Genomic DNA, 20142 nt, shown 5'->3' with positions numbered 1-20142 from the left:
TGGAAGAGGAAACCAAAAAGCTCGCTTGTCTCCGAGCGCCTCAGATGAGCAAGAGTGTGTGGGGGGGGGACTTTATGGCAGAAGCTCAACAAACAGCCTATATCTCAAAGAAAGTTATTTTTTCAAAGGCAGTGGGAAAGTGATCTTTCAAACCGAGGAAGATCTAGGAGGGTGACCTTCATGTCTGGAACTGAGTAATATTTTGTTATTCTCTTTACAAGTTCCTTGGTTTCTTACACTGCGGAGTACATCCCTCTCCAAAAGAGAAGTTGACTATCTCCAGCTGGTAATTCCAAGTGGCCACCACCTGCCTCATCATTCATTCTGTTCCAAGGGGTTCCAGTTACCTCGTGTCATTTTCTTGTATTGATCAGGTAGAAGCCAGCCCTCAAAAGCTTTAGGATCACGAGCCGGTAGTGTCTGGCGTTATAACTGATAGCATCCCTCCCTCTAATTTTTTCATCATGCGATAACTGTGCCGTGTACAATATGGATTAAAGAATGCTGAGTTAAAAAAAAACACCAACAAGAAAGGAATTTTAGCCTCTTTTACTACGAGTATTTTAAAAGCCATGACATGAGAAAGAACTCAATACCATTATTCTTCTGTTTGCAGAGCTAACACGGGATAATAGGTTCGATTTTGGGAGTGGGGAAAAACACAAGCACTCTCCCTTCTAGCAAAAATCTCTTGCTTTTTTCCCCTTTGTTTTATAGGCAGTTAGCAAATCATTGGAGACCTTAAGTAAGAACTTAAAATGAACCAATGATTTAAGCAATACATTGAACCGAACATAGGTTTCGCAAATCTTTACAGTAAGTCTAGCGGCTTTTTCTTTAACTGCCTAAATCCCAGATTTGTCATTCATTACTAATTAAACAGGAATAAAGATCATCCTGATTCTGCCCTTAAAAGACCACGGGAAAGGGAAGACAGACTCGAAAAGAAAATTATTACCAGACGGCATTTTAAACAGACACATGCAGCCTTGATCCAGAGAAACTGTTTGCAACGTTGCCCCTTGTCAAAAACAGACTGACCTTCCTTAAGACTTTTCTGGTTGTTCCCCTCAAGGCATTCCTTTTCTTTCAGTGGCTCAAAATCCCCAGTAGGTAAGATTTCTGGGAAGCCCTGTTGCTGCTTCTTGGAGCTATCGATCATGATGAGAGGCTCCTTGAGAATGGCAACATCCAGCACGGGAGAAAAGACCAATTTGCCACCCAGCAGTAAAGCTGCGCTTCTGAAGGCTCTGGTCCCCGCTTCCTCCTCCAAAAACCACTGATAATTGAGTAATTAGGGCTTGAAGCATTGGAGAGCACCCATTACCCTCTGGTTCCCAGTTTTGACCTGCAGAATCGAGTCGGAGCCCGGATCTCTCGCCCCGACTGGGAAAGCTGAGCTTGCAAGGCAGGACTCCCCAAATCCCACCCCTTTTTCCAGACGGCCCCTACTCCTCAGCCATTCTACGCTGCCTTCTCCACTTTAGGTTGCAAGACGCAGCTTGATGGTCAGGATCAGCTGACAAACCCGGAGACGGGCACTTCCAGATACACTCGGCAGTTGCTAGAGAAGCCTTTGCAAACCCTAGCTGAGGGTCTCTGTCTCTCTCTCTCTCTCTCACCAGTGCCACGGGCTGTGGAAATGCTTTCCGGCAGCCAGACAGGTCCATTCATTACTCATTAAGTTCCACCGCTACACAAATAGCTTGTCCGCAGGCATCGCAAAAATCCCGGTCTTCTCTCGAAAAAGGCCAACCATTCGAGCAAATCTAGCTCCACATTCAATTATGCTTTCAACTAGATTTTTTATTTTCCCCCCTCAGCATCACACAGCCAGGTGAATGACTGCAGCTATTGCAGAGCCCAGCTCAAATTTTTCCGCAACTGTGAAAAGCAATTGCAGATTCCCCCCACCTCGCCTTTGGCACTGCATAGCAAAGGCAGCAGAGCTCTCTCCTTTTGCCGCTAGTCGGCCAAATGATTTCTCATCCATAATTTTCCTAAGCTACAATTTGCACACATGCGTAACCCGGAACCTGTTACGGATGGAGTGTGTCCAAATTTTAAATGTCATAAGCTGATCCACATCTGAAAAAATTGGATACACCCCGTACGTCAGTTAGCAACATGATTTTAGGAAAGTCATATGGGTTTTGGGCCGTCCCAGACAGGCAGAAAGAAGTGGTTTCAATTTACTAGGTACCAAACATACTCAGCTCTACACACTCTTTCCCCACTAAAACAAGACCAAAGGATGGCAAAAACATACAAACGATTACAGAATCACTTGCTAGTTATCAAAGCCATATTTACTTTTAAAGTGATCATTTTACAAGCAGCTTCACGACTGTAGTGTTAACTACAGTGTAGAAGCAGCTGCAAAAATATTGATTTAATCTGTAGTTAATGAAAATGGCTACAAAAGTTGTAGGATAAAGCCCGGTGTTCAATAATAAAAACCTTTATGTCTGTTAGAAGAGACTTAGAACAAAAAATTGATTATTCTCTCAAAGAAAAACTTTTCTATTTCTAGTTTGTACAAATATTTTGAATTATTTGGGCATGTACCTCACTGAATTCTCTCTGAAAATTCAAGTGAGAAAAAAATCTTGCTTATTAATGCATTTTCCTCTTATTTTGTTTTCCATTCTTTTTTTTGAGAGTTTTCTCTACCGGAATCCTCTTTTACTCCCATGAGGAATTTAGCTCAATCAGGGAAGTAAACACATCCCCATGAGCTAAAGCCTAAAAGATATCAGAGGAGATTAAGAAAAAGACCCTTAGGCTAGCTGGGATTCCAAGTTAATTTGGTCGGGGGGTGGTGTTAGTGGGATGTTATTATTCTTGGGTACCCCTACCATGTCCCAAGTATAGTGAGTCACGAGGAAAATCTAACCTCATTAGATAGGGCAGGGGCACTGAGATTGGCCATGAGACGTTACTCTTGAGAACCATGGATCTGGTGGGTCTCTGTCCCTCGAGAAAGTACTACAATCAATTAATCAATCAATAGAGCACTGTACTAAATTAGATTTACTGTTTAAATGATCTCAAAGACCACGGTAATTGTAGCATGTATTTAAGCACTTTTAAGGGCAGTGGTGGATGACATGGTTATAGGATTAGACACGGTCTCTGTCCCACAAGGGCTTCACAATCTATTTTATTCTCATTTTACAGGTGAGGAAACTGAGGCCAAGATATTAAGTCGTGGGAAAATTGGGACTTGATGGATCCAGATCTCCTGATTTCCAGTTTTTTCACTAAGCTATGCTTAAAAAAATGCAGCACCAAGTCATCCCAGATTACCAATTTTATTACTAGCTTTTCCCAGAATGACTAATGTTTAGTGACAATATAACTGTGAGCGCACTCCAGAAGTCAATGCACTACCAATGTGTGAGTCAAACTTTTGTTTTTTAAAACATACTTTTTTCAGAGTGAATGGGCTCCATTTGGTCTACACATTTCTTTCAGGTCTTGAGTTTGTGGGCCTGCAAGGATTTGCATGATGCCTTAAATATATTTATTGCTCTTCTCTGTATCCTCTTTAGTGTCTCTTCGTGTATTTTATTTTATTTTGTTACTATGTTTTGTTGTCTGTCTCCCCCTTCTAAACTGTGAGCCCGCTGTTGGGTAGGGACCGTCTCTCTATGTTGTCAACTTGTACTATTTTACATTTAATAACTACCTTTGGTGAAATAAGGACATTTTTTTTAATACACAAGTTTGTATTGCATTTGGCTTTGATATGAGAGAAAACAATAGCTTGCATGGATCTAAATGTACTACATCAGAGGTAGCATTTGTTTGGGGTTACTTTAAATGCAGAAATGCTAGCACAAACAGGACAATGACTGAAAAATGTCTCTAGTAGTCTTCGAAAACAACAAAACACTATTCTAAAGAATTGTTTCGAAATAATTCACCCTTGTTATACACTAATTGCTAAAACACATCATATCCTTTGTCAAAAATACTGTCTTTAATGACACTTTTCTTAAATATGAAAGGTCATAATCTCTTCTACTACAATAAATCTGACTCTCATATTTATTGCGAAAAAGCATGGTTTCGTAAAATGACCTGCCCCATAGATCAAGTCAGTTTTCCCACCACTCCAAGTGCAGATATTTATTAAGCGTGAGAAAAACTCTATGGCTTAGAGACTAGGGACTGCCAAAGAAAGGCTTCCAGGGAATCAGAATACAAACAAACACAGCTCAAGGGACCTATACAAAAACTTGGCAGAGTAAACACACCCTGACAAAATGACAGATTGACCAGAATATAATACTGATGACTTCTTGGACAATAAGAGAAAACCTGAGAAAAACATTAGCAGCTGAGCACTTGTCTAAAATAAAATGAACCTAATAATAGGAACAAAGCTATTTGTAAAAATAGACTTTTAAAAATAGACCAAAATCATGAAGCCTAATACTGTTATTATTTATTAGAATGCATTGTGGATTCTGTCAGTGATGAACAGGAATTGCTAACCTCCCTGAAGTCCTACTGCAACCCTTTGCTTCCTCTAATGTCAGCTTTCTCACCGTACCTTGATCTCGCCTGTCTCACTGCCTATCCCTCGCTCATGTCCTCCTTCTTCCTTTTGTATCTGACAGACCACCACACTTCCCATCTTCAAAGTCCTGGTAAAATCTCACTTGGGAGAGAGTGCAACACAGCAGATTTGGTAGAAATGTTCCCTGCCCACAATGAGCTTACAGTCTAGAGGGGGAGACAGACATTAATATAGAGAAACACTTTAGTGAATAACTGGATAAAAAGTCCAGTCACCAAGGAGGGGGAAATAAGGGGGTAGTGTGGGTACGATAGACTGGTGCGCTGTCAACACCTACACCGTGATGATTTCTCCAGGCTTGTTGGGAATTCTGTACCTACACTATTTTTTCCTCCAATTACGAGTCACGTAAACTGCAAATTTCCTCCAAGTGTTAGAATTTGCCAGCAAGCAGCACCGGGAAGAGGGCTGCTCTGGGCTTTGGCAGAACTGCGCAGTACGTGACTGAAGAATCCAAGCTGTACATACATGTACCAGTTGATGACTCATTTGAGATACATTTAAATCCATTCCCAGGTTCGGGAATTAGCTACTGCACTGATGTTGATTGGAATTCACTTGTGTTGCTTATACAGAGGGAGGGTAGGCGGAGCAGATTGGGGAAAGGTATTAATCAGGCCCCTCTTCTCTGTCCTCTTCTCTGTTAGTCTTGTTCCCCCAAACACACATTACTTCTCTCCCTCCCCAACAAAGGAGGGAAAAGAGGGTCTTGGGCCCCTCCCAAATTATACTTTTGGACTTCGATTCACCATTGCACCACACTCTATTGCACCCTTCTGCCTCAAAATAGTTAACATGCCTCTCAGCTACTCGGAAGAAATTCTGATTCAACAAATTTTGCCACTAATAAGGCAAGGGAAAATGTAAAGATTAATTTTCTGAAGACTAAATTCAAATTTGATAAACAATATTTAAATGTTACCGAATTACTATTGGTTTTAGAAAAATAGTTAAGTAATAATAACAACTGTGTCGTTTGTTAAGCCCTTACCATATGCCAAGCACTGTACCAAGCCCTGGGGTAGATACAAGATTGTCAGGTTGGAGGTAGTTCCTGTCCCACATGAGGCTCACAGTCTGTGTAGGAGGGAGACCAGACACTGAATCCCCATTTTACAGATGAGAAAACTGAGGCACAGAGAAGTTCACTGTCATGCCCAGGGACACACAGCAGGCAAGTGGTAGGGCCGGGATTAGAACCTAGCTCTGTGCTCTGTCCCATGCTGCTTCTCCAGATAAGAAAAGGTACTAGATGAGATTAATGCAGACAATTAATATAATTTATGAAGTTTCTAAGACAAGATTTCAGATGAAAGGATCCAAAGCGAGCACAGTAGTTTGGTTCTCGCCAATCATCCACTGTCTAGTGCTACATTTAAGATATGTTCGTATTTGCTTACCCCAGACTTACAGGACTTTATTTTTTTTTTTTGTCCAGGGATGACTAGAATGGGATGGAGGCCTAGAAAAGGCAAAGTGGTAGGGAGTGAAAAATGAAGTGGGTCAAATATAAACAAAAGTGGAATGTGGGTCTTAAGGTATCGTAAACTGAAATGAGGAGGTCAGCTGATAGACCTCTGGAATGCATTTCTGGGGAAAGGGAAGTGCTTAAGATATAGAAAACTCATTCTTCCTCTAATTCAGAACCATCCCTACTACTTCCTCCTACTAAAATAAATCATTTACTAAGGGAATAAAAGGAAGACAATTGCTAGTCTTTTTCCCATCTAATTTTGTAGCTGGGCTGAAGAAAATATGAAGGATTTTTGTTACCATTATCATTTAAAGGCAATATTTGAAAACTCACTTTACTATTTATGAAATGAAGTTGTTTTTAAGTAACAGTTCCCTTGCCAAATAAGGGAATGTGTAGAATTTGCAAATATTTGGGTATTTCAAGATACGATTTTATTAAAAATGCTACTAGTTTTTCTTAGTTCCTAAAGAAATTTACAAAGCGCTTGAATTCCTTCTAGACTACTTAGGAAGATAATGCCACAGCATAGTAAGAAAAAGGCTGTCTATGAGAATCAAATGATTGGAAATTGAGCCCACTCTCTAGGGCCACCTCAAATTAAATGGATGATCTCTATCCGGAATAACCTAATGCTCAAGTGAGTTCTAGTTTCAGCTCCAGACAGTGTATACATTTGATCATTTTAGTTTGATCTCTCCTTTCAGCTTCCCTGCAATTTTGCATTTCCTCCTGCCTCTAAGACATCTTCACCTGTAGGTCTAGCTGGGACCTTGAACTTAATATGTTCAAACTGAACTCCTCATATTCCCTCCCAAATCCTCTCCTTCACCTTTTTCTCATTACATTTGTCAACACCACCACCTTCCCCACCCGTGAAGCCTGCAACCTTGGCACTGTCCATGACACTTCCCTCTCTTTCATCCCTCATAACCGGTCTGTCCTGTCAATCAATCATTGGCAAGTACTAAGCGCTTAATACAGTGCACTGCACACAGTATGCACTCAGGGGAGGACAATACAATGGAGTTGGAGAAACATTCCCTGTACATAAGGAGATTACTTTGGAGGGACATCGTGTAATCCTGCTGGTTTTTCCTCCACAATGTTTCCAGGATTTGTCCCTTTCTCTCCACCCACCAAATGGGTCAAGGCTCTTGTTGGGTTGAGTATTGTATTAATAACAATTATTGTATTAATAACAATAATACTATTATTAGTATAATAATATAATAATAATAACACTATTCTAAACGCTGGGGGAGATACAAGGTCATCAGGTTATCCCACGTGGAGCTCACGGTTTTAATCCCCATTTTACAGTTGAGGTAACTGAGGCACAGAGAAGTTAAGTGGCTTGCCCCAAGTTATACTGCTGACAAGTGGAGGAGCCGGGATTAGAACCCATGACCTCTAACTCCTAAGCCTGTGCTCTTTCCACTAAGCCACGCTACTTCTCACTGGATTGCTACTGTAAGGGCCTCCTTATGGGCTCCATGGCTCAGCTTCCCCTTTCCATACAATATCCGCTTTGCTCCTAGATCATTTTTCTAATGTGCTATTCTGCACTCATCTCTTTCCCACTTGAACCCTGTCCTTACCCTGCCTTTCCCATCACTGCAGACAGCTGCACCATCCTTCCTGTCTCTCAAGTCCATAGCCTTGGTGGCATCCTTGACTCTTCTTTCTCATTCAACCCACATATTCAATCCATCACTAAAATCTGTCAGCTCCACCTCCACATCGCTTTCTTCTCCTCCAAACTGCTGCCACATTAATACAAACACTTATCCTATCCCACCTGGATTACCGTTTCAGCCTCCTTGCTGGCCTTCCGGCCTCCTGTTTCTCCCCATTCCAGTCCATACTTCACTCTGCTGCCCAGGTCACTTTTCTACAGAAATGTTCAGTTCATTCATTCATTCAATTGTATTTACTGAGCGCTTACTGTGTGCAGAGCATTGGAAAGTACAATTCAGCCATAGAGAGAGACAATCCCTGCCCATGTTTCCCCACTCCTCAAAAAACTCCAATGGTTGCCCAACCACCTCCACATCAAACAAAAACTCCTCACCATTGGCTTTAAATCACTCCATCACCTTACCCCCTCATACCTCACCTCACTACTCTCCTACTACAACCCAGCCCACAGATTTCACTCCTCGGGCGCTAACCTTCTCCCTGTACCTCAATCTCATCTATCTCACTGTTGACCCCTCATCCATGCCCTCCCTCATCAAATCTGACAATTACTCTCCCCCCTTCAAAGACTTATTGAGGGCACATTTCCTCCAAGAAGCCTTCCCTGACTAAACCTCCCTTTCCTCTTCTCCCACTCCCTTCTGTGTCATCCTGAGTAGCTCCCTTTGCTCTTCCTCCCTCCCGGCCCCAAAGAACTTAAATACATATCTGTAGTTTATTTATAGTAATGTCTGTCTCCCACTCTAGACTGTACGCTAGTTGTGGGCAGGGAATATGCCTGTTTATTGTAATATTGTAATAATAATAATAATAATGATGATGGCATTTGTTATGCGCTGTGCCAAGCACTATTCTAAGCACTGGGGTAGATACAAGGTAATCAGGTTGTCCCACGTGGGACTCAAGGTCTCAATTCCCATTTTACAGATGAGGCTCCGCCAACTTTCAGCTGTGTGACTTTGGACAAGTCACTTAACTTCTCTGTGCCTCAGTTACCTCATCTGTAAAATGGGGATTAAGACTGTGAGCCCCCCGTGGGAAAACCTGATCACCTTGTAACCTCCCCAGTGAATTCACTTTATCAATCTAAATACCTGCTCACGGGTGGAAGAAATCCACACCTGGCAGATGAACAGAGGATAAATATTCATTTAAGACAGCATCAAGTTCCTAGGGCTAATGAGAGGCGTGGCACAAGCTCATTTTTAAAAAGTAGACAAGCTTCTTCAATTGTATAAAACAATGGCAACTTTTAATACAATATCAGTTTGGTTTGACATGCTATGGAGATCCTATGGTTTATTTCTGTAGCAGCAGCATGCCCTAGTGAAAAGAGCGAAGGCCTGGATTCTAATCCCAGCCCCACCACTGCTGGGTGACCTTGGGCAAGTCAATTAATTTCTCTGTGCCTCAGTTCCCCTCATCGGCAAAATGGGAATTCAAAATGGAAATTCAGTATCTTTTTAATATCTGTTTTCCCTCATACTTACGCTGTGACCCCCCCACCCACCCAGACCTGATTATCTTGTATCTACTCCAGCCCTTAGTACAGTGCTTGACACATAGCAAACACTTAAACACTTCTACTATTATTTGCAAAGTAGTGTGGCCTAGTGGAAAGAGCACAGGCCTGAAAGTCAGAGGATTTGGGTTCCAATCCTGGATCTGCCACTTGTCTGCTTTGTGACCCTGGGCAAGTCCTTTAACTTCTTTGTCCTCAACTGCCTCATCTTTAAAATGGGGATTAAAACTATGAGCCCCCATGTGGGACTGGACTATTTGCTCTGCACATAGTAAGCGCTCAATAAATACAATTGATGATAACCTGATTATCTTGAGTCTATCCCATTGCTTAGTACAGTGGCCGGCACGTAGTAAACACGTAACAAATCCCATTAAAAAATAAAAAGGAATTACATAATTGCCTCTTGCTTTCCATGAAGACCAAATGTTACTTTAATTTACTGCTTCAAAGCTATTATTCCATAATTCTTACTTTGATCTCTCACTAACAAATAGAAGCGTATGGATTTAATTGCAGAAAAATATGTCTCCTGCTGCTTTAAATAAAATGTTCAGAAGATTACAATTACAAAGCAATACGTTAAAAGGAAAAAGAAATTACCAACTAAGTGTTTGCCAAAGTTGAAATGTAAACAAACATAACTATAACTTCATGTCAATAGTGAAGGCTAAACTGATTAAATTTTCCAACCTTATGTACACATTCTAGCATGAGTTTTCTTTGAAGGAGTTAAAAAACAGGATTTATTACCAGTTAACACTAGTATATTTCACTAGGGATGACACTGTATTGTAACTTTAACACTCAAATACTCTCCAATTTGGAAGGATTTACAATAGTGAAAGCACAAGATTTGCCATTAAAAATCACTAACCCTGAAAATCAAATTCAGCAACAATTCTGAATATCCAATTAATCAAGGAGATAACTGCTCTGTAAAATTGCGTTTATCAGCATACCTTAAAGGGATATGGAGTTTTTTTCCTGTTGTTATGTTTTTATGATATTTATTCAGCACTTATTATGTGCAGGGCACTATTCTAAGCATTGAGGTTGATACAAGCCAATAAGGTTGGATACAGTCCATGTCCCACATGAGGCTCTCAGTCTTAATCCCCACTTTACCAATGAGGTAACTGAGACTTGCCCAAGTTGATAGAGTAAGTCGAAAATCCTAGGGTAATAAAAGTGATTTTTCTTTGAACTGTTCTATATCAAGGCTCTTAGGTCTAAAATAGTCATAACACAGTTAGTTTTCAGTTTTGTGCTTGACTTAATTTTAGGAACACAAGTATAAAATGGCACCTGTAACCTATTTCATGAAAAAGGTTTTAGCTTTAAAACGGTCACCCCTAATAAAATGCTATATCAATTCAATATTATACTTGAGTGAAGTTTTAAGGTCATTTCAATTTTGAATTTCCTTGAGTCAAACTTCAAGGTTGTGGACATTTTAATAATATCCAAATAGCTACCTAATTTATACATGACTCTATAAAAGCTGTCAGTATTGCTATTTTCAGTGTAATCCTTAATTGAAATTTACATCATAATAATAATAACGATGGCATTTATGTTTTCCAACTGAACTGTTCTCCTTAGGTCTAAAATAGTCATAACACAGTTAGTTTTCAGTTTTGTGCTTGACTTAAGTTTAGGAACACAAGTATAAAATGGCACCTGTAACCTATTTCATGAAAAAGGTTTTAGCTTTAAAACGGTCACCCCTAATAAAATGCTGTATCAATTCAATATTATACTTGAGCGAAGTTTGAAGGTCATTTCAATTTTGAATTTCCTTGAGTCAAACTTTAAGGTTGTGGACATTTTAATAATATCCAAATAGCTACCTAATTTATACTTGACTCTATAAAAGCTGTCAGTATTGCTATTTTCAGTGCAATCCTTAATCGAAATTTACATGATAATAATAATAACGATGGCATTTATGTTTTCCAACTGAACTGTTCTCTCTCAACCGCTTAGTACAGTGCTCTGCACAGAGTAACTACTCAATAAATACCATTAACTGATTTAAGTCCTCACTCTGTACTGAGACTTGTGCTGAGCGCTGGGGTAAGCACGGTCCCTGTCACACAAAGTTGAAGATGGAAGGAGAACTGGCATTTTTACCTTCATTTTACAAATGAGGAAACTAAGGTACAAAAGTTAGATGACTTGCCAGATGACCTTGGTAGAGCCAGAACTAGAGCCTGGATCTCCTGACTGCAAGGGCCAAACGGAAAGAGGCCGGGCTTTGGAGTCAGGGGTCATGGGTTCAAATCCCAGCTCCACCACTTGTCAGCTGTGTGACTTTGGGCAAGTCACTTAACTTCTCTGGGCCTCAGTTCCCTCTTCTGTAAAATGGGGATGAAGACTGTGAGCCCCACGTGGGACAACCTGATCACCTTGGAACTTCCCCAGCACTTAGAACAGTGCTTTGCACAGTAAGCGCTTATTAAATGCCATTATTATTATTATCATTATTTCCTAGTAAGATATGCTTCCCCAGAAAACGCCCCCCACCCCATCACACATTATTTAATTGCAAAGCTAAACTTGTGATATGACTCGAAAATGGTACTCTTATGCAACTGAAATTTTTCCCAAGTCGAGAAGTAACCTGAAGCCATACATGAGTTGAAGAGGTTAACTGAAATGAATTCAACAAAGCACATATTTATATATTTACTTCACAATTGATATCTCTTCATGTTTCTATTGTGGATTTGATTTTAAACCATTCTAATTCCAAATGTCAAGCCGCTCCATTTAAAAGTAATTCTGCCTGGGATGATGACATACCCTTAAAATAGCATTTAAAGTAATAGGATACCATGGGAATAGAACGCAAATAGCTTGTGCGGGGATTTTTCTTCACCAGGAAGATCGTCAAAAGATAAAAAAATAACATAGGGGATACATTATATTTGTGAGAAATAAAAGACTTGAAAAGCAACACCATCTCAGGTGTCCTGTGTGTAATATGGAGAAAGGCACAGAGTTTTAAACCACTGCAGGTTTTACAGTATAATGAGCCCAATTCTCCACCCTTCCTAGAGGGAAACCGGGCTTGTGGGAACGTCTATGGACCCCACCAGACCATTTTCACTCAGGCAAGGATGTGTGTGTCTGTGTGTGTTTACGCGCATGCACACTAACACACACAGTCCTTTGGTTCAAAAATTACGCTTTGGACAATTATTTATCGGAACAGTATGCCTGAAAATCCCTCCCACATTATACGCGTGTAAATACTGCCCCTTTCTGCACTGTTGCTTCGCTCTCCGGAGAGCCTGGCTCCAATTTCATATCCCCCTCTGCGTCGCACTCAACTTAAATCTCTGATCCAAGAGACTCCCCCCCAAACTTAATTGATGAACACCAGTTAGTGAGTTATTGGAGTATTTTTAGGCCTTAACTGAGACTCCCCCCCCACCCCCCAAACCTAACTGATGAACACCAGTTAGTGAGTTATTGGAGTATTTTTAGGCCTTAATTTAACATTCTGCTGTTACAGTGCTCTTATTTTTCTTTAGACCGCTCACAGTAGAGCCGCTTTGAAAGAGGAACATTGGAAGATTTGAAAATTAAGTTCTGAGAAATGGTTGCCTCTGTTTCCTTGAGGGGGTTTCATCACTTTTGCTCACAACTTAAACCAGATCCAACTGTTAGATTAAATCCAGCATCATCTCTAAACATATAAGATTCTCCCAAGCAGATCCTTGGACAATACCTAAGGGAGAGAACTGCATTATAACCTTGAAGAACGACTCCCAGGCCATTAATGTCTTGAAATCATTTCCCATCAGGTCATCCACTGGAGGATTGAGCTAGGTTGATTTGCTCAATCAATCGTATTTATTGAGCACTTACTGTGTGCAGAGCACTGTACTAAGTGCTTGGGAGAGTACAGAGTTGGTAGCCACGTCCCCTGCCTACAATTAGCTCCATGGGGAGAATGCTAATTTAGGTCCCAGGTTTTTCTCCTTTAAAAATTGTACAATGAGGTGGAGGCAATGTTTGATATCATCTTGGAATGATAGATGGTGGATTTAACCACTATTTCTGAAATTATACCACATTAAATTTTGCTAAACTGGTAAAAGAAGCAAGTCAAATACAAACTATATGGGAAGCAGTAAGGCCTAGTAGATACAGCATGGGCCTGGGCGTTAGAGGGCTGTGGTTTCTAATCTCAGCTCTGCCACATGTTTGCTGAGGGACTTGGACAAGTCACTTAAGTTTTCTGGACCTCAGTTGCCTCATCTGTAAAATGGGGATTGAGACTTTGAGCCCCATGTGGGACATGGACTGTGTCCAAACCGACTAGCTTGTACCTACCCCAGTGCTTACTATGGTGCCTGGCACACAGTAAGTGCTTAACAAATACCAGAATTATTATTTTTGGTAGTATTATTAGTATCTCAGTAATTAGCATTATAACTAGTATTATTAGTATCTCAGTAGCTAGCCCTACTGAGAGCTCACCTCCTCCAAGAGGCCTTCCCAGACTGAGCCCCTTCCTTCCTCTCCCCCTCCCCATCCCCCCGCCCTACCTCCTTCCCCTCCTCACAGCAATCAATCAATCAATCAATCGTATTTATTGAGCGCTTACTGTGTGCAGAGCACTGTACTAAGCTCTTGGGAAGTACAAGTTGGCAGCATATAGAGACAGTCCCTACCCAACAGTGGGCTCACAGTCTAAAAGGGGGAGACAGAGAACAAAACCAAACATACTAACAAAATAAAATAAATAGAATAGATAGGTACGAATAAAATGAATAAATAGAGTCATAAATATGTACAAACATATATACATATATACAGGTATATGTACTTCTTGCATCTGTCCTCATGATTAACAAATACCACTATTAAATCATTACAATTTAATTTACCCTCTGTTCTCCAATAACGCAGGGGTTACCTTCTAGATGAACACCATGTTAGGCAATGACATTATAATACAAACTCCTTGACTGATGCTACAGACACAAGTGTGACACAACCATTTTCTCCAACATCGCATTGCCTCCCATGCAGATATATCTATCGCCCATAACCAGCTCCTCAAGTGCAGGGAGGTGTCGAGTAATTCTATTGTACTCCCCCCCAAGCACTCAGTACAGAATGCTGCATTAAACCAGCGCTCAAATGCCATTAATTTATTAAGTTAGATGTTATGAGAAGCAGCATGGCTCAGTGGAAAGAGCACGGGCTTGGGAGGCAGAGGACGTGGGTTCTAATCCCAGCTCTGCCATGTCAGCTGTGTGACTTTGAGCAAGTCACTTAACTTCTCTGTGCCTCAGTTACCTCATCTGTAAAATGAGGATTAAGACTGTGAGCCCCACGTAGGACAACCTGATTGTCTTGCATCTACTCCAGTGCTTAGAACCGTGCTTGGCACATAGCAAGCACTTAACAAACACCACCATTATTATGTGCACTGTTGGAAGAACATCCCCTGATTCCTTAATTCTAAAAGCCAGTAGTGAAAACACACAATGAAAGAACTTCTGAGTCTAATTTTCCATCATCCCTCCCTCTCCTTATTTTTCCCGTGTTCCTGCTGCCAAACTCCTACTCTGGCACACCTAAGAACACTGTTGTGTATGTGTGTGTTTGTGTTATTGTGTGTACGGACGTCATCATCATCATCATCAATCGTATTTACTGAGTGCTTACTATGTGCAGAGCACTGTACTAAGCGCTTGGGAAGTACAAATTGGCAACATATAGAGACAGTCCCTACCCAACAGTGGGCTCACAGTCTAGAAGGGGGAGACAGAGAACAAAACCAAACATACTAACAAAATAAAATAAATAGAATAGATATGTACAAGTAAAATAAATAGAGTAATAAATATGTACAAACATATATACATATATACAGGTGTATATACAGGACGTGTTCCCTTAAGGGTCCCAGGCTGTTTTTCTATGTGCTATCAGCATATATTCCCTATTCCTCTGTAAGCTTCTGTCACTGTGTTTGTGTCCTTAAGCTTATGTGTGTGCATGTGGTTATTCTTGGGTCCGTGTATTTTCTGTGTGTTTTAGTTCCCCGTGTTTATGTGTTCCCATGAATATGTTCCCGGCTTAAGCGTGCTTGAACCTATGTGCTTTTCTGGAGGTGTGTCTATGTGTGCATTTGTGGGTGTTTGGGACTCGGTGAGGAGAGAAGGAGAAAATAGATGTTTGTGGCTTCAGCTACCCCTCCCGCATTGTTCTCCCCCTCGAACCTGGCCTGGCCTAGGAGTTGGGAGCCTTGAGCCTGGATGGTACTATTTTACAAAGAGTCCAAATTCAAAATATTCAGGGCCATTCTACCAATAACAAGCTACAGGATTACTGTCTAATAGAGAAGAAGTTGCCTAATTTAAGTAATAAGCTAATGATGCATTAATTTCCAACTGGGAATTTGCTTACTACACGGAATTTCTGGAAAAAAATCCAATTGTGACATGGAATAAAAATCCTTCTTGGAGAAAACAAATTCTTCCCTTATCACTTCAAAATTCCCAAATGTTTTGTGTAGTATTTATTGTATACATCAAGGGCCTTAAAACAAAACTCTCACCCGTTATGTCTACTATCTTAATCTCTTCACAACAAACACATAATACGGAAAACTGTCTATAAATCAGACCGCGATGACAGAGGGTTTGTTTAGGGGTTTACCGAATGGAATGACCCTGCTGGAATTCCTTAAAGCGGCCTGTGAAAATGTCAGAATGTAATCTGTTTCAGAGGTCATGGTCCCTGGAGAGGTCTGAGTTTTGGCCTGTTTGTCTTTTCACATGCTTTAATATTTGAAAATCGTTCCTTGTAGACACTGACTGATGCCCAGGGAATGCTAGGATTGTGGGAACTGGCAGTACCAACAACTAAGACAGACTGCATGGGAAATCGGTGCCTACTCCGTTTGCCCTCTGAGATCTCATCAAATAAATTCAGATTCATCTGTTTGCAGGGTGGAGGGCAGGAAACAGAAAAGAAACACATCACCTGGCTTTTAAAGAAGAAATATGTGTAAGGAAAGCGCTTTTGGTGGGGCTACCGACAGAAATACTGATCTTAAAATTAACTCCCGAATGATGACATCCAAGAGTTTAAATAGAATTGGAAGGAAACTGTGGCATAATTAATAACAATCAACACATTGTTATTCCATTAACCACCAACCACCATGCTTATCAGGCGCAACTTCCACATTTCCAGAATCTGCTACCAAAGGGTCTTAAAAGCCAAGAACAAATGTGGTGATTACAGTTTCACCAACTTCCAGATCCTTCTTGTTTCGTTCAATTGACTTGATCCTGCCTTTTTTTATTAGTGCTGGCAAAGTCACTGGATATTTAACAAAGAATACTTTGACATAAAAATATTTTTCAAATTGACTAACAGGTCTAATCTTTTTTCCGTCTTTGGAAAGTGGAGAAATAGAATTCAGTCACTCTATAGAAAAATTTTAGCAAATAGACTCTAGTCAATACAAGGATAAAATCCTGTGTTGACAGTAACTGCAAATTCATTTTGGACTATAGTAAAAATAACAATGATGGCATTTATTGAGTGCTTACTATGTTCGAAAAAGACAAACTATACATCAGCGCAACACCATATTAATTTCCACTTGAAATATCAAGAGCCAAATAATAGTTCATTTTCAAATTTCCCTGATATGCTTTAACTCACTGAAATGATACCAAATATGCTCCTCTCCAAGAGCACAGGACTGTCAGGTAATTTTGGATTTCAAGAGACAATAGTGAAAAACCACCCATTTCAAATTGAGTCAGTTTTTTGTTCTTAGATATCTTTCCTCTTGGCCCATTCAATCTCTCTCCAACCCTGATGAATACATCCATGAATGAATACATCCTAGAAGTGTCACACACCTTGTTCATATACAGGTAATAACTGCTTATGATACTAATTCTAAAGACTGATGACTTATTTTCCCTAAATTATTAGGTTTTAGCATTTCTAAATATAGGATTCAGAGATAGAGCAATGGATGATTTTATCTTGTAAAAACAATAAATCGGGGTAACTAGGCCACAGGGTTCAAGGCTACTTGGTTTTTGTTTAGCAAAAAACAATAATAATATGATGGATATACAGGGAGCTAACCAACACACTCCATTTTGCTGGTGAAAACTATGCACAAAAGCTTTTGCTCTAATTCAGATGGAGGTTTTGGTGAATGAACTAAGGAGAATCAATTTTCCAGTTCTTGATGATGAAAACACAAATCCAAATGATAGCAGTTCAAATGAAAATATTGTTGCTATATAACAGGCAGAAAACAAGTTCACTTTCAAATCAACAATAAGACGCAACTGTGCTTTTATCTGATAATCTCAAATGGCCAAACACTGGACAATTTCAGCCACACACATACCTGCCAACCTCTGAAAGATATTTTATAAGTCTGAGAGAAAATGGATTTGGCTAGTTTGAAAAGGTCATAAATTGAAGAGCTCCCTTGAAAAACAAACAAAAAAAACCTTAAAATATTCCCCTTAGGTGAGAGTTGGCACGTATGTTCTTCAGATGTTTTGGGAGGAAGATATTCGGAATTAGGCACTCTCTCTTGAATCCTTGAAAAATTTCATGGGAAACTCCTCCGTCTCCATTCTCTTCTTCCTCCTTCAGCTGCCCAAGAACAGCATGAGGTACAGAATGGGATACCAGAAGTAGATGATGTGATGATAAGGGGCGGCCAAAAAGACAGAAGGACTGAAAGCTAGAATACAAACCTTACAAGATGGATAAACTGAGTCACAGAGAGCTTATGTGCCTTACCCATACTCACAAACTGAATCAGTAGAGGACACTGGAATCCCAAAAGACTACACTTCCTGTCAGTTAAATGAGGGTAGCACGTGAGGGCGGAAGAGTCAGATGTTATTTTTTCATTTAAAGGTGGTAGAAAGACCCGAACGTGGTTCACTGATATTGCTCTTGTTAATGATTGTAAATGAACGGTAACTGCAGACCAAAAAGGAAAATCATGTCTATCTTGTTTCCTTCTCCCTCAATAATGTTCTGTCATAAAAGGTTGTACTTCCCAAGCGCTTAGTACAGTGCTCTGCACACAGTAAGCACTCAATAAATACAACTGAATGAATGAATAAAATATCCCTTCCTAAGTTTATAGTTACAAAGTTTTGAAGATGAAGGTTAAAAAGAACCCTATCCTCTTCCCTCTTTCCCCTTTTTAGAAGGCAGATCTGTGGTAGCTTTTCTCTCATGTTTATGCCACCAAAGCACATTTGATTTCTTTTCCTGTGAAATGATCTCTTTCGTTCAGATTTATTGAGTGTTTACTGTGTGCAGAGCACTGTACTGAGCGCTTGGGAGAGTACATAAACTCCCAGCCGACAACGAGCACAAACCTACCTCACTGCAGCCTGGCCTCAGAAAAGGGTGGACAGAAAGGCATCCTTCTTTTCCAGATACGAGAGTTCAGTTATGAGGGAGGGAATATATTGAGTGACATCCACAAGAGGATCTTTTTGTGCAAGAGGCACTGGGTTGGCGGGGTGGGTTGTTCTTTTTGTTAAGAAGATAGCAGCAATAAGCTTTATGAATGAATGGCCTCAATAGCAGAGAACTACAACATACACACTGCTAGAGAAAGGCACATTGCGTACATTTGGATAGCTTCCATGATTCTTTGTCTGCTTATACCAAATGAAACCAAAGGCTTAGACAGGAACCCTGGTGTAAAGGAGTTCAATATAACCCAGCAAAGCCAACAATGAAGTCCCACAACAGATATCCCAAGAACTGGGAACAGCAGAGCTCCGCCTTTATACTAATAAGCTACCCAGACAAAATGCCCACAAGAATGTTAACAAAAAGAGAACATGGGATTTATGCCACTTGCAGTGTATTTCTTTAAATTACTATATTTACTTGCATAATGGCTTCTGCCGCTTAATTGCCTCACCTCAAATTTGAGAGAGAAAACAAATCTTTCTTGTACCTAACTGTAATCAGCAGTTTTGTATGACATGAATTGGAGAAGAATGCAACAGTATAGCACTGAGGAAGAGTCCGCCGCTTAATTGCCTCACCTCAAATTTGAGAGAGAAAACAAACCTTTCTTGTACCTAACTGTAATCAGCAGTTTTGTGTGACAGATGAATTGGAGAAGAATGCGACAGTACAACATTGAGGAAGAGTTCCCTCATTGAGAGGGGAGCAGTTGAAGTAAGAGACTCAATTGTCCCTTCACTTGTCTCTTCTCTTCCCTCTCTCCTCATTCTCTCTCATTTTTCCAAATTTTTTTAATTCTCTTTCCCCTGCCTCCCTTTACTGCTAGACTTAGAAGACCCACATAATTGCCCCTCCCATGTTTTACTGTAACAAAAACTGTGAGGAAAAAATGAGGGAATGATGTGAGTAAATACGGTAATCCTTAACACGAAATGCACAGGCTGGCATCAGTGACAACTTTAAGGCTAATAACTTTTGCAGAAGTAAAAATCAGAACATTCTGATTTTTGCTTAAATCAAGCCTGATTTAAACTTAATTACTGTTAATGCTTTCTTTGCATTAATAAATTCATTTTTTAACTTGCTCCTAGAATAAACTGGTGAAAGACAGGATTTGAAAATTTACCACCTTACGATAAGTCTTCGGCAATATTAGGCTTGGGCCCAAAGTCTTGCTGGTGTACACCATTATATTTGAACATTGTCCTTCACCTTCAATTTTCCAAAACAATGTTTAGAGCAGTCACTGCAAAACTGCTCAAGATTTTTAGAGTTCAAAGTAATTGCCTAAATGGAGAATGCAAATAATGCACCCCTTTAGTTTACTAGGGTGTTAAAATA

General features: G+C 40.2%; 1 protein-coding gene across 2 annotated transcripts in view; it reads right to left on the bottom strand.

The window, feature by feature from the left end:
• The window catches only part of MRTFB (myocardin related transcription factor B), a 224856-nt gene that overhangs the window by 96889 nt on the left and 107825 nt on the right, over positions 1–20142 (bottom strand). Inside the window, exon 1 of one of the 2 annotated variants that reach the window (XM_038763519.1) lies at positions 1042–1430. The exons of the other annotated variant lie outside the window; for it this stretch is intronic. Within the exon in view, the coding sequence (XP_038619447.1) occupies positions 1042–1162 (121 nt within the window). The 5' untranslated portion in view covers positions 1163–1430. Of the gene's footprint in view, positions 1–1041; positions 1431–20142 lie in introns of those variants that run through there. 2 annotated transcript variants of the gene reach the window in all.

This window comes from Tachyglossus aculeatus, chromosome 21 (assembly GCF_015852505.1).
Source record: "Tachyglossus aculeatus isolate mTacAcu1 chromosome 21, mTacAcu1.pri, whole genome shotgun sequence".
NCBI classification, from domain to species: domain Eukaryota; kingdom Metazoa; phylum Chordata; class Mammalia; order Monotremata; family Tachyglossidae; genus Tachyglossus; species Tachyglossus aculeatus.
This window is presented reverse-complemented; position numbering and strand designations above follow the sequence as displayed.